At 42.0% G+C, this 16,220-nt stretch overlaps 1 protein-coding gene across 1 annotated transcript in view; it reads right to left on the bottom strand.

The window, feature by feature from the left end:
- Positions 1-180: 180 nt before the first annotated feature.
- GATB (glutamyl-tRNA amidotransferase subunit B) overlaps positions 181-16,220 on the bottom strand; it is a 104,351-nt gene continuing 88,311 nt past the window's right edge. The window contains exons 12-13 of the mRNA XM_032855521.1: positions 3,905-4,039; positions 181-2,385 (exon numbers count right to left, since the gene is read on the bottom strand). Of these exons, the coding sequence (XP_032711412.1) occupies positions 2,257-2,385; positions 3,905-4,039 (264 nt within the window). The 3' untranslated portion in view covers positions 181-2,256. The remainder of the gene's footprint in view (positions 2,386-3,904; positions 4,040-16,220) is intronic.

Genomic DNA, 16,220 nt, shown 5'->3' with positions numbered 1-16,220 from the left:
TGTTGAGGCTTGCGTTCCTGACCTCCCACCAGAACCAACCAACATCCTTTTCAAGTAACAGAACACATGGTTTGGGCATGGCCAGGTAAAGCAGGTTCACGCCGACCTGGGGAAGAGCCAGTTTTCCAGCACATTCCCCCCTCAGCCTATAGGTGTGTGGATTCCAATGACAGATGGCAATGGCTTTACTGAGGACACCACTCCTACATTTTAATGAGATTTTCATTGGAACAGCAAACAAAGAAGCAGACTGAATTCTCACTCATGCAAAGACGTATTTAAAACTGTATTTCAGGTCTGTTTATGAGCAGAGCCATACTCTGTGAATTTCTGACATTGTTATGCAAACATATCTTTGAATATACAGTCAGGTTCCAAGGATGATATCTGAGCTATGCTTTGATTTCACTTTTTTTATTAGCAGTTGTAACAACATTAACTCCAATATTCAGGATTTCGGAAGTGGGCATTCGAGACCATGGGGCAGCTGTCAGAGGTGGACAGTCATCACCATAAAGATCAGGTGTTCTCATGATGGCATTTTTCTCTGGAAGTGATCAGTTCATGGTACAGTTTACATCGGATATAACAGTTTTGGTAAACTGTCTCCATCCAGGTGCCTCCCCACCCCCATCACCCATTTAAGCAAGGCCTTGATTTAAAATGATCTGGAAAGATCCCCCAGTGGCTTCTGTGAAGTTTGATGTCCAAGAAGCCAGACCTTTGGTGAAAATGGGAGTTTGTAAAACAAAACCAAACCCTATTATTTCTTACAAAACAACGATCCTGCCAGAATCCAGTCTCAGACTGTCTTGCCCATTTGCAATTCAGACTTGCAATGCGAGGAGAGAGAATGGACTCTTTCTCTCTGGAAAAGGAAAGAAAATATCTTAGTTCTAGGTCTAGTAGTTTTCAGTATTGAAGAGAATGCATTTGGGCTACAAGGCCTCCTGGTGAGGGAACACCTCCTCTCACAATATTCTGAGTCACTCATGGTGGTTTTTGTAAGTTTTTATTTAAAACCTTACCTCTTCATGCTTGTCTGGAATAAACCACACACAACTGGTTTCCTTTCTGTTTCTGCTTTTCTGGCTAGGTCAGAGGGAGATTTTCGTGCCACTCTGAGGTAGGGAAGTCCTGGGCAGTGGCTGGCAGCTGGAGCCTGGTTCATTGCTACACTGACTATAGGGAAGGTCTGCTCGTCTCCAAGGCCCCCAGCTGCCAAAGCAGCCCCATCTGTGAGGGCAATGCTCGGATTCTCCTTAGCAGCTAGGGGATTCAGTGCAAAATCTGAGACTCTGAAGAGTCTGTTCTTCTCCTGATGCCAGTTTGACATGTGCTTTTAAAGAGCAGCCTTTGAGAAACTGGTCCTTACGTGTGGGGAGTCAGAGGGAACAGAGGCACTCAGGGCGCAAAGGGGCGCTCAGGTGCAGGAGAGAGAAGTGCATTCCTGTCCAAAGCACCGGGGTGAAGGCGGCCCACCCTTCATGAAGATGTTGTTAACGGCATCACAGTTACTGTTTAAGGTCAAGATTCTGATGTACTAGCTTATAATCTTATTCTTCCCAGGCAAAACAAATCAATGTTACAGCTTTTTTCCCCCCTTTTTATCTTTCTTTGGCCTGGGTTGGGGGAGAGGGAGTTGTCAACTGCACAATCTTTGAAGTGTAACTTAATTTTTTATGTGATATTCCAGCATATATTTTATTCATTAAATTTATTTGAAAACTTGTTTTTTGTTCTTTTTTTCAAAAAAATTTTTCACTTAATTCTCAGACTTCTACCTTCCAGGATCCCTAGGGAGCTCAACGGGCCATGTCACTTTTAGTCCTCAGATGAGGGAATGTAAGGAAGACTAACACTCTCCTTCCTGTCCGCACGAGGCCTCCTGAGAGCGATTTGTGTTCACAACGTGTCAATTCTGTGGTGGTTTTTCGCTCTACTCCTCTACTCTCAGGTATAAAATACTGCATGCCAACAAATGAAAAGTTCTCTTAGAACAGTGACAGCCTCTGAAACAGGGTCTCACTTAGTTCTGCATCACTGAGTGCTGGAAATGTGCTGTTTGTTTACCACCAACGCAGCTGGAACCAGTCTGATGTCCAAGAGGCAGCCGGGCTGTCTGCAGGTGGCATCCTGTGACTGGGGCCTGGGAGGCACTGGCATGTCCAGCCACCGGATGGCACGTGTCATGGGCTCCGGTTCTCAGTCACGGTCGCTCTGCTCTCCCTCGGGCACAGAGGGACCTGGGACGGCTCATGGCGACAGCTTCCTCTCCAGGATCTCCTTTATCGCAGTTGGGTCTGCTCGGCTGAGAGTTGCTTTTCGGACCAACCCAATCAGTTTGTTTATAGCTCTGGGGTTCCCCCTCTTCACGTCCATCACCTTTAAAGATAGAAACTGTTTTAGAGAAGAAAATAATGACACACGTACCCAAAAATGCAAAGTTAAGGTTTATGTTTACTGAAACTTAAATTCAGTTTCTTTTCTGTTAGCATTAGATATAAAATGAGACAAGGAAGAAGGAGGGGGTGATCTTCTGAGGAGGTATCTGGGCTCCTGTAACAGGATGTTGGCCATGGTGCCTTTTGAGAAAGTGGACAAGAAGAGGGCTGTGACGCATCACGAGTCACTGCCTACAGTGAGAGCTGGCACATGGGGACGAGGGTGCTGTCCTGGGCACCGCACTGACACGAGGACACGGAGCTTCTTGGTCTTGGGGGTGAGTAACCAAAGATGAATGATCTGGTGTAGTTGGAGTGAGGCCCTTCTCTGATCCCCCAGTGGAGGTCAGCAGACACTGAAATGCATGGCTTTCCTTCTGCCCCCAACTCCCTGCCAGGAAGATGTGTTTATCAGAAAACAAATCCACCAAAGGGCAATTCTCTGGGGGCACTTGGGTTGGGGAGTGCACTGTGGTGGGCAAGATGGGGACAACAAAAGCAGGAGGCTCCAGATTCCTATCGAACAGCCATGGACTGTCAGGGCCACCCACCATGACCTTCTGCTCTGCCACATCTCGATGGGTAATGACATCCGTGGGTATCTGCACTAGGTGCTACGGAATGAGTCCAAGCTGGAAAGTGTGTCTTTATCAGTCACTACAGATGAGGCAGGGAGATGGAGATTGCCGAGACCCAGCGCAAGCTCATTTACCTTATTGAGAGCTCTTTTCAGAGCTGTTAGTGTCCCTGGCAAGCTGATGGGTGGGTGGATATTATTCTGAAAGAGATGCTAGCAATTTTTTACCCACTAAAAAATCTCTAGACAATATGATTGGACTTGGGGAGGGAACGATGGTACTCATTTTAGCTTTTATATTTTGTTCTACGCTCAGAACACAAAATGACTTGGTGTTCAGCTACGCTCCTGTCAAGGATTTTCTCCGTAATTTACAAATCATTTCCCTTTCTGCCTTTCTTCCCGCCTCTTAAAGGCAGGGGGCTAAAGTGTCTGCCTATCTTTCTTCCCTCTCTGCAGTCATGCCTGCTGGTTTGTTAGCGAGAGGTCTCTTAGAAAGCAGAGCTAGCTATAACCGATTCAAAGCGCACCATGCTGGGAGGTCAAAGCTCGGATCTAGTGAGCTTGATAAACACCCCTGTAAACCCAGCTCCACGAGATTAAACCCCAGGGGTGGATATTCCGTATAGGAAAAGTTGTATTTTTTCTAATATTCACCTAATTTCAGCTCTTGACCTGAGCTGAAGACGAATGGAATTTATTAAGGACTTCTGATGTAACCGGGCCAGCCCTTATTAGGAAGTGCCTCTGGGCTGCGAAGGGGAGAGGTGGAGAGGCTCCTCGCTGAGTGCTCAGGCTGGCACCGGCCCTGTGCTGGCCGGGAGGGTGGGCCCTGGCCCCGGCTGCCCAGGAAGCCCCGCTCTGTGCTGCAGGTGATCATTACCACTTGAGGGTGCCCCTCCATCACGGTGTGGCAGGCCCGTTCCAGCGCCTCTTGATCCTGCATCAGTTCAAGCTGCTTTTCTGAAACAATCTGCGAGGGAGTCTTCCCTTCACTGCGCCACAGTTCCTCAAACACCTGCAGGCCGGAGGACAGGGAGACAGAGAAATGAATACTTGCTCCGCTTGCCAGGGCCTGGACCAACAGAGCTGGGGTGGGGAGTGGTGTGGAGAGCAGAGTCCGTGAACTCCCCGATGTGTGGGTCTAGCCTAAGGGGCCTCCATCTCTCCTGAAGCAGGTGGGGTGAAGCCACTCTAGAGAGCACGCAGACACACCGGGCGTCTTCCCAGGCACAGCAGCTCTCTCAGGACCGTGCACAGGATGGGCCTGTGGAGACACTGGATCCTTCCTGCTCACGGAGTCAGGCACCATGGCAGAGAGGGGCTGTGGGGGTGTGTGTGAGAGGATGACGACATGGGGCCCCTGCTGCCAGGAGTCAGGGAGCCAGGGACAGTTCTGTCTCACATCCACCAAATAAAGTAACTGAGGTGATATTCTGTTGAAGGAGAGGGCAGCATGGGCTAAGGGAGGCAACCACTGCCCTGAAATGAAGTCCAAAAAAAGCCTGCTGGGAGTTATGATTTTCGTGGGACAAGAAAGTGGCCTCATAATGAAGCTACAAAATGGAAAGTAACTAAAAACATAAATCATAATCCACAGGGGCCTCTGCCATGCCACATCTGTCCCCTACCGGTGGGACTAGGCCCAAATCTGGCTAGGATAATTACGTTAATGGTGTATTTTTCTACTTAAAAAAATAACAGCAATAACAAATCCCCAAACTCATCAAAGTAGGAGAAAAAGGAATACATTTTTAAAGAAGGCATTTCCTAGGGTAGTTTTCCTCTTTCCTCTTGCTTTTTCTAGTGTAAGCTGGAAGGCTCCTCTGTCAGTCTCCTGTGGCGCCTCCTTCATCTCTGCCTGCAGTCAGTACTGAGCACGGACTGTTCCTTGTGAACATTCTGGCTGAGAACGGGCCATTCCTCCCAGAAAAACAGAGCTCGTCAATAATTGGCACATACAGCAAAACAAACGAAGGGAAGATGCTTGGAATCTCAGGAGGGCTCGAAGTTTTCCCCCATCTGGATGGAAAAAACCCACAAATATTTACCATGGCTAGAACAGTCAGTGCCCTTCAGCTCAGCTGGCGGAAGACCCACAGTGACTGTGGACAGGAGACGTCTTTGGTGGGCCCTCCTGGGGGCTCCCCTGTGGGACACGCCTCTGGCTACACTGTACAGCTGCTGCTGCTTAGGGAAAACCTGTCCCTGCTTTTAAAATATCCTGAATATATATGCCTCCAATCAATTCTGCAACTGTTAATTCAGCCAGGAAATGGGTAAGGCACTAAGGGAAAGGGCCACAAAAGCAAGTAAGAAATTTTCCTGCCTTCAACAAACTTACTAATGGAGTGTCAGCAGCATAGGAAATGGAGAACAGAACATCTGTAATGCAGATGATACTCGTGAAACTGTCCAAAGCACGTCTGAAGAGTTTCTCCGACCTCTTTCCCTGACACATTTTTCTTAAGTTGACTTAAAACTGTTAAAATCATTGTTTCTAATTCTACGAGTAAATACATGTTAGGGAGACAGGATCACAATGGCAGAAAGATGATCCTGAACTTGCCTCCCACCATGGACACACCTGAAACTACAACTACATATGGAACCAACCTTGCTGATGACAACCTGAAGACTAGAACAGCCCTTCCACAACTAAAGAGCTAAAGAAAAGCCATATTGAGATGGGTAGGAGGGGCAAAGATGTGGTCTAGGCAGGACCCACATGCCTGGTGTGGCACTCCATAGGTGGGATGTGTATCACAAATGCCGAGGTCCTCCCTGAGGTTCAGGTCCCGCATCGGGCACCCCAGCCCTGCAGACCTGCACTGGGAAGATAAGCCCCCATCCCCATAATGTCTACCTTTAAAAAACAGCAGGAAGAGCAGAAGGGCTATCAGAGACAGAGGTTCTGCTCTTCAAGGGTAGGCACACAAACTCACTCTGACACCCAGCTCAGAGGCAGCAGTTTGAAAAGTGCTTGGGCCATACATGAAGGAGACCTATCAACTAATCTTAGGGTATGTGCCAGAGGTGTGTAGCTCTGTGGGAATGTTCTCTGGCAAAGGAAGCACGTGGGGTGCCATTCCTGAAACTCTCCACCTACCTTGCTAGCACGGCTCAACCCAGCCTGCAGACCTACCCTGCCTGTCCTGGCAGGCACTCCTCCAAGCAGTTCCTGTGCATATGTGGGGCGTAGCTGGGACGGGCCCTACCCCAAAGTGGATCCTGCCCTGCCGCAGTGGGTGGACCTGGCGGCCAGCCTTGCTCACCACTGTGCCTGCAGCACTAATAGCCAAGCACATCAAAATAGCTCAGGAAACCACAGAGGGAACACCCCTCGAGCACTCGGTTCTAATGACCAGGAGAAGCTGTGTTTCTGGGCCCCACAGGACAACTACATAAGGTCACTCCTTCAAGACTGGGAAATGTAGCTGATCTGCTTAATACATAGAAACCAGAGTTAGGCAAAATGAAGAGACAGAGGAATATGTTCCAAACAAAAGAATAAGACAAAATAAGACAAAACCTAAAAAACAAAAACAAACAAAAAAACACAAAAAAACCTCCACAAACCCACAATGGAGATATGCAATCTACCTGATAAGGAGTTCAAAGTAACAGTCATAAAGATGCTTGCCAAACTTGGGAGAAAAGTGGATGAACACAGTGAGAACTGCAACAAAGAGAAAATATGAAAAAGAACCAAGCAGAGCTGAAGAATACAATAACTGAAATAAAAAATACAGGAGAAGGAATCAGTGGCAAATTAGAGGATGCAGAAGAATGAAGAATGGATCAACATCTGGAAGATGCTAATGGGAATCACCCAAGATGAACAGCACAAAGAAAAAAGATAAACAGAATCTTAAAAGCAGCAAAAGGAAAGCAACTAATTATGTATAAGGGAAACCCTGTAAGACCATTAGCTGATTTTTCCACGGAAACCTTGCAGGCCAGAAGAGAATGGCATGATATATTCAAAGTGCTGAAAGGAAAAAACCTACAACCATGAATACTACCTGGAAAGATTATCATTTAGAATTGAAGGAGAGAGAGAGTTTCCCAGAAAGAAAAGCTAAAGGAATTCCTCACCCCTAAACCAGCCTTACAAGAAATGTTACAGGGACTTTTGTAAGAGAAAAAGAAAAGAACAGAAGCCGAAGAAAGAAAATTGTGAAAGAAAAAATATCTCTGATAAAAGCAAATATACAGTAAAGGTGGTATGAAGGTTAAAAGACAAAAGTAGGAAAGATGGTGGAAGACTAGGGTACCCTATTTCAACCAGTCCCCTGAATTAAGCTGGATATCTACCAGACCATTCTGAACACCCACAAAATCAGCCTGTGATGTAAGAAGATATACTTGGATCTCTACAAACAGAGTATCTCATGTGGCTGGTCCCGAGGTATGAGGCAGGGAGCCGTGATTCTCTGGGCAGATACTGGAAGATAAATGGAAGGGGAGGGAGCCTCTGGGATCCCACGCTGCTGGAGCACAAAAACCTCCTGCACTAGCAACCATGCACAGACTTGCAGACCGGTAGTAGTGGGGAAAAGACTTCAGGACAGCCCCCCAGACCGAAACCTGGAGCTCTTGGGGGCACACTTGCAAACTGGGGGCAGATGGCAGTTTCAGAAGCACAAAGGGCCGAGATATGCCCTGCCTTGGAGGCGGGGGCTGGGAGTGCTGCTATGGAGCACAAAAGCCAGGATACTGTGCTTGATCCCAGGACCTTAGGATCATGACCTGAGCTGAAGGCAGACGCTTAATGACTGAGCCACCCAGGTCCCCCCTAAGGTCCCTATAAAACAGGTGCATTTTGCTTTGGTTGTGGTCAATAATTTGGACTCTGTACATTCCCGCAACCACCCCTCAACAGAATGACTAAGAGGAGGAACCCACAACATAGGAAAGACTCAAGAGACCATGACCTCTGCCACAGAACTAATGGATATGGATATAAGCAAGATGTCGGAAATAGACTTTTAGGGTAACAGTTATGCAGACGATACCTAGGATGGAGAAAATCATTAATAGCAAAATAGAGTCTCTAAGGGCAGAAATGAGAGCTGATTTGGCAGAACTTAAAAATGCTGCCAGTGAGATCAAATCTAATCTAGATACTCTAACAGCTAGCGTAAATAAGACAGAAGAACAAATCAGTGATCTAGAAGGCAAACTGACAGAAAAGAAGGAACAGGAGGAGGCCTGGAACAAACAGCTTAAAATCCATGAAAACTGAATTAGAGGAAATAAATGATGCCATGAAATGTTCCAGTGTCAGAATTACTGGGATCCCTGAGGGGGTAGGGAGAGAGAGAGGACTAGAAGATATATCTGAGCAAATGTTAGCTGAGAACTTACCTAATCTGGGGACTAAAACAAGTATTCCTGTCCTAGAGGCAGAGAGGACCCCTCCTAAGATCACGGAGAACAGACCAATGCCCTACCATGTAATAGTAAAACTTGCCAATCGTAGAACCAAGGGATCCATCTTAAGGGCAGTGAGGGGGAAGAGATTCCTTATGTACAGAGGGAGGATTATCAGAATAATGTCAGACCTGTCCACGTCAGAGCTGGCAAGCCAGAAAGGGCTGGCAAGACACTTTCGGGGTACTAAATGAGAAGAACAAGCAGCCAAGAATACTTTTTATCTGACAACGCTGTCATTCAGAATGGATGGAGAAATAAAGGGATTCTAGGACATGCAGAAACTGAAAGAATATATGAACACTAAGCCCAGCCCTGAAAGAAATATTAAGGGTGGAGGGTGGGTTCTATAAAAGGAGAAAGACCCCAAGAGTGATATAGAACAGAAATTTACAAAGACAATGTATAGAAACAAGGACCTCACAGGCAACATGATGACAATAAATCATATCTTTCAATAATTACTCTCAATGTGAACAGCCTAAATGCTCCCATAAAATGGCACAGGGTTGCAGACTAGATAAAATGACAGGACCCGTTCATATGCTGTCTACAAGAGACTCATTTTGAACCTAAAAATACATCCCCACTTAAAGTGAAGGGATGGAGAACCGTCTTTCGTGCCAATGGACTGCAAAAGAAAGCTGGGGTTAGCAATTCTCATATCAGACAATCAGATTTTAAGCTAAAGACTTAGTCATAGATTCAGAAGGACACTATGTCATTCTTAAAGGGTCTATCTACCAAGAAGATCTAACAATTGTAAATATCTATGCCCCCAACATGGGAGTAGCTAACTACATAAGCCAACTGTTAACGAAAATAAAGAGATATACTGATAATAATACGTTAATTGTAGGAAACCTTAACACTCCACTCTCAGCAATAGACAGATCATCTAAGCAGAAAATCAACAAAGAAACAAGAGCTTTGAATAACACACTGGACCAGATGGACCTCAAAGATTCGTACAGAACATTCCACCCTAAAACAATGCACACAGAACTTTCTCCAGAATAGACCACATGCTATGTCACAAATCAGGTTTTAACCGATACCAAAAGACTGAGATTATTCCTTGCATATTCTCAGACAACAATGCTTTGAAATTGGAACTCAATCACAAGAAAAAGTTTGGAAGAAGTTCAAACACTTGGAAGCTAAAGACCATCCTGCTCAAGAATGTGTGGGTCAACCAGGAAATCAAAGAACTTAAATAATTCATGGAAACCAATGAGAACCAAAACACATTGATCCAAAACTTATGGGATACAGCAAAGGCGGTCCTAAGGGGGAAATACATAGCCATCCAAGCATCACTTAAAAAAAATAGAAAAGTCCTGAATACACAAACTATCTTAACAGCTTAAAGAACTGGAGAATCAACAACAAAGTAAGCCTAACCCATGCACAAGAAGGGAAGCAATTAAGATTAGAGCACAGATCAATGAATTAGAAACCAGAAATGCAGTAGAACACATCAATGAAACTCGAAACTGATTCTTTGAAAGAATTAATAAGATCGATAAACCACTGGCCAGACTTATCCAAAAGAAAAGAGAAAAAAATTATGAATGAAAGGGGAGATATCATGATTAACACCAAGGAAATAGAAATAATTATTAGGATTTATTATCAACAGCTATATACCAATAAATTAAGCAAACTATAAGAAATGGATGCATTCCTGAAAACCTATAAACTACCAAGACTGAAACAGGAAGAAACTGACAACCTAAATAGACCAATAACCAGTAACAAGATTGAAGCAGTGATCAAAAATCTCCCAAGAAACAAGAGTCCAGGACCTAATGGATTCCCTGGGGAATTCAAACATTCAAAGAAGAAATAATAACTATGCTCCTGAAGCTGTTCCAAAAAAACAGAAACAGAAGGAAAACTTCCAGACTCATTCTATAAGGCCAGGGTTACCTTGATCCCAAAACCAGGCAAAGACCCCATCAAAAAGGAGAATTTCAGACTAATATTCCTGACGAATTTGGGAGACAAAATTCTCAACAATGTCCTAATAGGATCCAAAGGTACATTAAAAGGATTATCCAACATGACCAGGTGGGACTTATCCCTGGGATTCAAGGGTGGTTCAACATTCACAAATCAATCAATGTGATAGAACACATAAATAAGAGAAGAGACAAGAACCACATGGTTCTCTCAATTGATGCAGAGAAAGCATTTCACAAAATACAGCATCTTTTCCTGACTAAAACTCTTCAGAGTATAGGGATAGAGGAAACATTATTCAATTTCATAAATTCCATCTATGAAAAACCCACAGCAAATACCATTCTCAATGGGGAAAAGCTTGAGAGCCTTTCCCTTAAGACCAGGAACATGACAAGGATGCCCATTCTTGCCACTACTGTTCAACATAGTACTAGAAGTCCTAGCAACAGCACTCAGATAATAAGAAGTAAGAGGTATTCTAATTGGCAAAGAAGTAGTCAAATGCTCTTTCTTTGCAGATGACATGATACTTTATGTGGAAAACCCAAAAGACTCCATCGCAAATTACTAGAACTCACACAGCAATTCAGTAATGTGAAAGGATACAAAATCAATGCACAGGAATCAGTTGCTTTCTTATATACTAACAATATAATTGTAGTAAGAGAAATTGGAGAATCAATTCCATTTACAATAGCACCAAAACCCATAAGATACCTTGGAATAAACCTAACTAAAGAGGTAAAGGATCTATTCTCTAGAAACTACAGAACGAAACCGAAGAAGACATAAAAAGATAGAAAAACATTCCATGCTCATGGATCGGAAGAATAAACATTGTTAAAATGTCTGTGCTTTCCAGAGCAACCTATACTTTCAACACTATCCCAATCAAAATACCACTGGCATTTTTGAAAGTGCTGGAACAGACAATCCTAAAATTTGTATGGAACCAGAAAAAAGACCCAGAATCACCAAGGAAATGTTGAAGAAGAAAAACAAAGCTGGGGGCATCACGTTGCCTGATTTCAAGCTATACTACAAAGCTATGATCACCAAGACAGCATGGTACTGGCACAAAAACAGACACATAGACCAGTGGAACAGAATAGAGAGCCTAGATATGTACCTTCAACTCTACAGTCAAGTAATCTTCCACAAAGGAGGAAAAAATATCCAATGGAAAAAAGGCAGTCTTTTCAATAAGTGGTCCTGAGAAAATTAGGATAGCTACATACAGAAGAATGAAACTTGACCATTCGCTTATACCATACACAAAGATAAACTCAAAATAGATAAAAGATCTCAATGTGAGGTGGAAGTCCATCCAAATCCTAGAGGAGAACATAGGCAGTAACCTCTTCAACACTGGCCATAGCAACTTCTTTCAAGATATGTCTCCAAAGGCAAAGGAAACAAAACCAAAAATGAGCTTTTGGTACTTCATTGAGATAAAAAGCTTCTGCACAGCAAAGGAAATAGTCAACAAAACAGAGAGGCAACCCATGGAATGGGAGAAGATATTTGCAAATGACACTACAAAGGACTGATATCCAAGAGCTATTAAAGAACTTCTCAAACTCAACACACACACACACACACACACACACACACACACACACAATCAAGTAAAAAAATGGGCAAAAGATATGAACACTTCTCCAAAGAAGTCATACAAATGGCTAACAGACACATAAAAAAATGTTCATTATCATTAGCCATCAGGGGAAATTCTATCAAAACCACATTGAGATACCACCTTATACCAGTTAGAATGGCAAAAATCGACAAGGCAAGAAACAACAAATGTTGGAGAGATTGTGGAGAAAGGGGAAGCCTTGAGAATGCAAGTTGGTACAGCCACTTTGGAAAACAGTGTGGAGGTTCCTCAAAAAATTAAAAATAGAGCTGCCCTATGAGCCCACAATTGCACTGCTGGGTATTTACCTCAAAGATATGGATGTAGTGAAAAGAAGGACCATATGCACCTCAATGTTCATAGCAGCAGTGTCCACAATAGCCAAACTGTGGAAAAAGCCAAGACGCCCTTCAAAAGATGAATGGATAAAGAAGATGTGGTCCATATTCACAGTGGGATATTAGCCATCAGAAAAGATGAATACCCAACTTTTGCATCAGCATGGAAGGGACTAGAGGAGATTATGCTGAGTGAAATAAGTCAAGCAGAGAAAGTCAATTATCAAATGGTTTTACTTATTTGTGGAACATAAGGAATAGTATGAAGGACATTAGGAGAAGGGAAAAATGAAGTGGGGGAAATCGGAGGGGTAGATGAACCATGAGAGACTATGTACTTTGAGAAATAAAAGTGAGGGTTTTAGACCTCATTTAGAGTAAATGAATTAAGGGAGGGAGGTGGGGGAATGGGTGAGCCTTGTGATGGGTATTAAGGAGGGGTGTATTGCATGGAACACTGGATATTATATGACAACAATGGATCATGGAACACTACATCAAAAACTAATAATGTACTGTATGGTGACTAACAGTAATAATAAAAAAAGACAAAAGTAGTAAAATCAACTATATCTACAAAAATTAGTTAAGGAATACACAAAATAAAGTGATTTAAAATATGACTTCAAAAACATAATGGGAAGGGAAGGAAAAATGTTGTGCTTTTAGATGTGTTTGAACTTAACCAACCATCAACTTAATATTTAATTTATTTATTTGACAGAGCAATCACAAGTAGGCAGAGAAGCAGGCAGAGAGAGAGAGAGAGAGAGGAGGAAGCAGGCTCCCCGCCGAGCAGAGAGCCCGATGTTGGGCTCAATCCCAGGACCCTGAGACCATGACCCGAGCCGAAGGCAGAGGCTTAACCCACTGAGCAACCCAGGCGCCCCCAACCATCAACTTAAAATAGACTGCCATATACATAGGGTATTAAAAATATTAAGAACCTCAGAGTAGCCATAAACCAAAGATCTATAATAGAAACAAGCAAAATAAAGAAAAAAAATCTAAACATAACACTAAAAGTCATCAAACCACAAGGCAGCAAGAGAAGAAAGGAACAGAGTACTAAAAAAACAATCAGAAAAAAATGAACAAAATGGCAGTAAGTACATACCTAACAATTACTTTAAATGTAAATGAATTAAATGCTCCATTCAATAGACACTGGGTGGCTGAACTGTTAAAAAACAAACAAAAAACACAAGACCCCAAAATGCTGCCTTACAAGAGACTCATTTCAGACATAAAGACGCACACACACTGAATGTGAAGGGATAAAAAAAGACATTCTATGTAAATGGAAATGAAGAGAAAGCTGGGATACCAATAATTATATCAGGCAGAATAGATTTTTTAAGACAAAGACCGTAACAAGACAAAGTGCACTATATAATGATAAAGGGATCAATCCAATAGGAGGATAGAATAATTGTGTCTATGTACCCAATACAGGAGGACCTGAATATACAAAGCAAATAGTAACATAAAGGGAGTAATTAACAGTAATACATTTGGCCCTTGAACCGCATGGAAGTTAGAGGTGCTGATCTGCTGTCTAGTCAAAAATCACACAGAGCTTCTGACTCACCCAAAACTTAAGTACTAACAGCCTAGTCTAGACCAGAAGCCTGATATCATGTAAACACTTGCTCAACACGTATTTTGTAGTTATATATATTATATACTGTATCCTTTCAAAAAACTAGAAGAAAATATTAAGAAAATAAGAGAAATACATTTCTCTACTGTACTTATCAATACTGTAAGTGAATATTGTCTGTTCACAAGAATCATGTCAGTACTAACACATCAATACTGTCTTATACAAAACACCATTACATGTTACAACAAAAAAGAAAAGACAACATGAAAAAAGTTGTATTTACAAGATAAAAACTTTCAAATATATAAAATGAAAAAAGATACGTGTCTAAGTAGACCTGTGCAATTCAAACCTGTATTGTTCAAAGGTCAACTATATAATAATAGTAGGGGACTATAACACCTCACTTATGTCAATGGATAGAGCATCCAGACAGAAAATCAATAAGGAAACAGTGGTCTTAAATGACACACTAGTCTAGATGAACTTAATAGATAAACACAGAGCATACCACCTCAGAACAGCAGAACACGTATTTTTTCCCAGTGTGCATGGAACACTATCCAGGACAGATCGCATCTGCCACAAAACAAATTCTCAATAAATTTAAGAGGACTTAAATTATATCAAGCATCTTTTATCAAGCATCTTTTCTGACCACAACAGTGTGAAACTAGATATAGATTTCAAGAGAAAAAATGGAAAGCACACAAACTTGCGGAGGGTAAACAACATGCTGCTGAATAAACAATGGATCAACAAAGAAATCCAGAAGAAATTAAAAGTAAAAACCAACTTGGAAACAAATGAAAATGGAAACACAGCATTCCAAAATCTATGGAATGCAGCACAAGCAAATGTTCTAAGAGGGAAGTTTACTACAGTACAGGCCTCCCTCAAGAAACAAGAAAAGTCTCAAACAATCTACTCTTAGACTTAAAGAAACTAGAAAAGAATAAACAATGTCCGAACTTAGTAGAAAGAAAGCAATAGTAAAGATCAGAGTAGAAATAAAACAATTACACATACACACACACACACACACACACACACACGACCAAAAAAAAAAAAAAAAAAAAAAAAAATCAATGAAACCAAGAGCTGTCTCTTTGAAAAGATAAGCCAAACTGGCAAACTTTTAGTCAGACTCATGAAGAAAAAAAGAGGTCCCATATAAACTTGGAAATGAAAGAGAAGTTATACCTGATACCAGAGAAATACAAAAGATACTAAGAAAACTTACATGCTAACAAACGGAACAATCTTTAAGAAATGGATAAATTCCTAGAAACATATAATCTTTAAGACTGAATCAGGAAGTAATAGAAAATCTGAACATACCAATTACTAACAATGAAATTCAATGAAATTGAATCAGTGATCAAAAATTTCCTAACAGGGAAACTGGGTGGCTCAGTTGGTTACGTGTCTGCCTTCAGCTCAAGTCATGATCCCAGGGTCCTGGGATCGAGTCCCACATCAGGCTCTCTGCTCAGTGGGAAGTGTGCTTCTTTCTCTGCTTGCTGCTCTCCCCTGCTTCTGCTCTCACTCACAGATACATGGATAAAATCTTAAAAAAAAAAAAAAAAATTACTTCACAAATGAAAGTCCAGGACTAGACAGCTTCACAGGTAAATTCTACCAAACACCTAAAAAAGAGTTAATACCTGTATTTCTCAAAAAATTCTAAAAAACTGAAGAGGAAGGAACACTTCCAAATTCTTCATACAAAACCAGCATTACCTTGATAACAAAGCTGAGGACACTACAAGAAAAAAACAAAGGCCAATGTCCATGATCAACAATAGATGTAAAAATCTTCAATAAAATATTAACAAATTGAATTTAAAAATAGGATGGGGTGGCCAGGTGATGGACATTAAGGAGGGCACATGTTGTGATGAGCACTGGGTGTTACATAGCAACTAATGAATCTTTGAACACTACATCAAAAACTAATGATGTACTATATAGTGACTAACTGAACATAATAAAAAATAAAAATACATTTAAAGGATTATACACCACGATCAAATGGGATTTATTCCAGGGATGCAAGGATAGTTCAACATCCACAAATCAATCAAAATGATATATTAACAAAATGAGGATAAAAATCCTATGATAATCTCCAAAGATGCTGAAAAACTTTTTGAGAAAACTCAACATTCATTTATGATAAAGAATCACAGCAAAGTGTGTATAGAGGGAA

The sequence above is a fragment of the Lontra canadensis genome, unplaced genomic scaffold (assembly GCF_010015895.1).
Source record: "Lontra canadensis isolate GAN:19392208 unplaced genomic scaffold, GSC_riverotter_1.0 scaffold10, whole genome shotgun sequence".
In the NCBI taxonomy this organism is placed as follows: domain Eukaryota; kingdom Metazoa; phylum Chordata; class Mammalia; order Carnivora; family Mustelidae; genus Lontra; species Lontra canadensis.
Note: the sequence above shows the minus strand (reverse complement) of the source record. Positions and strands in the feature narration are given on the sequence as shown.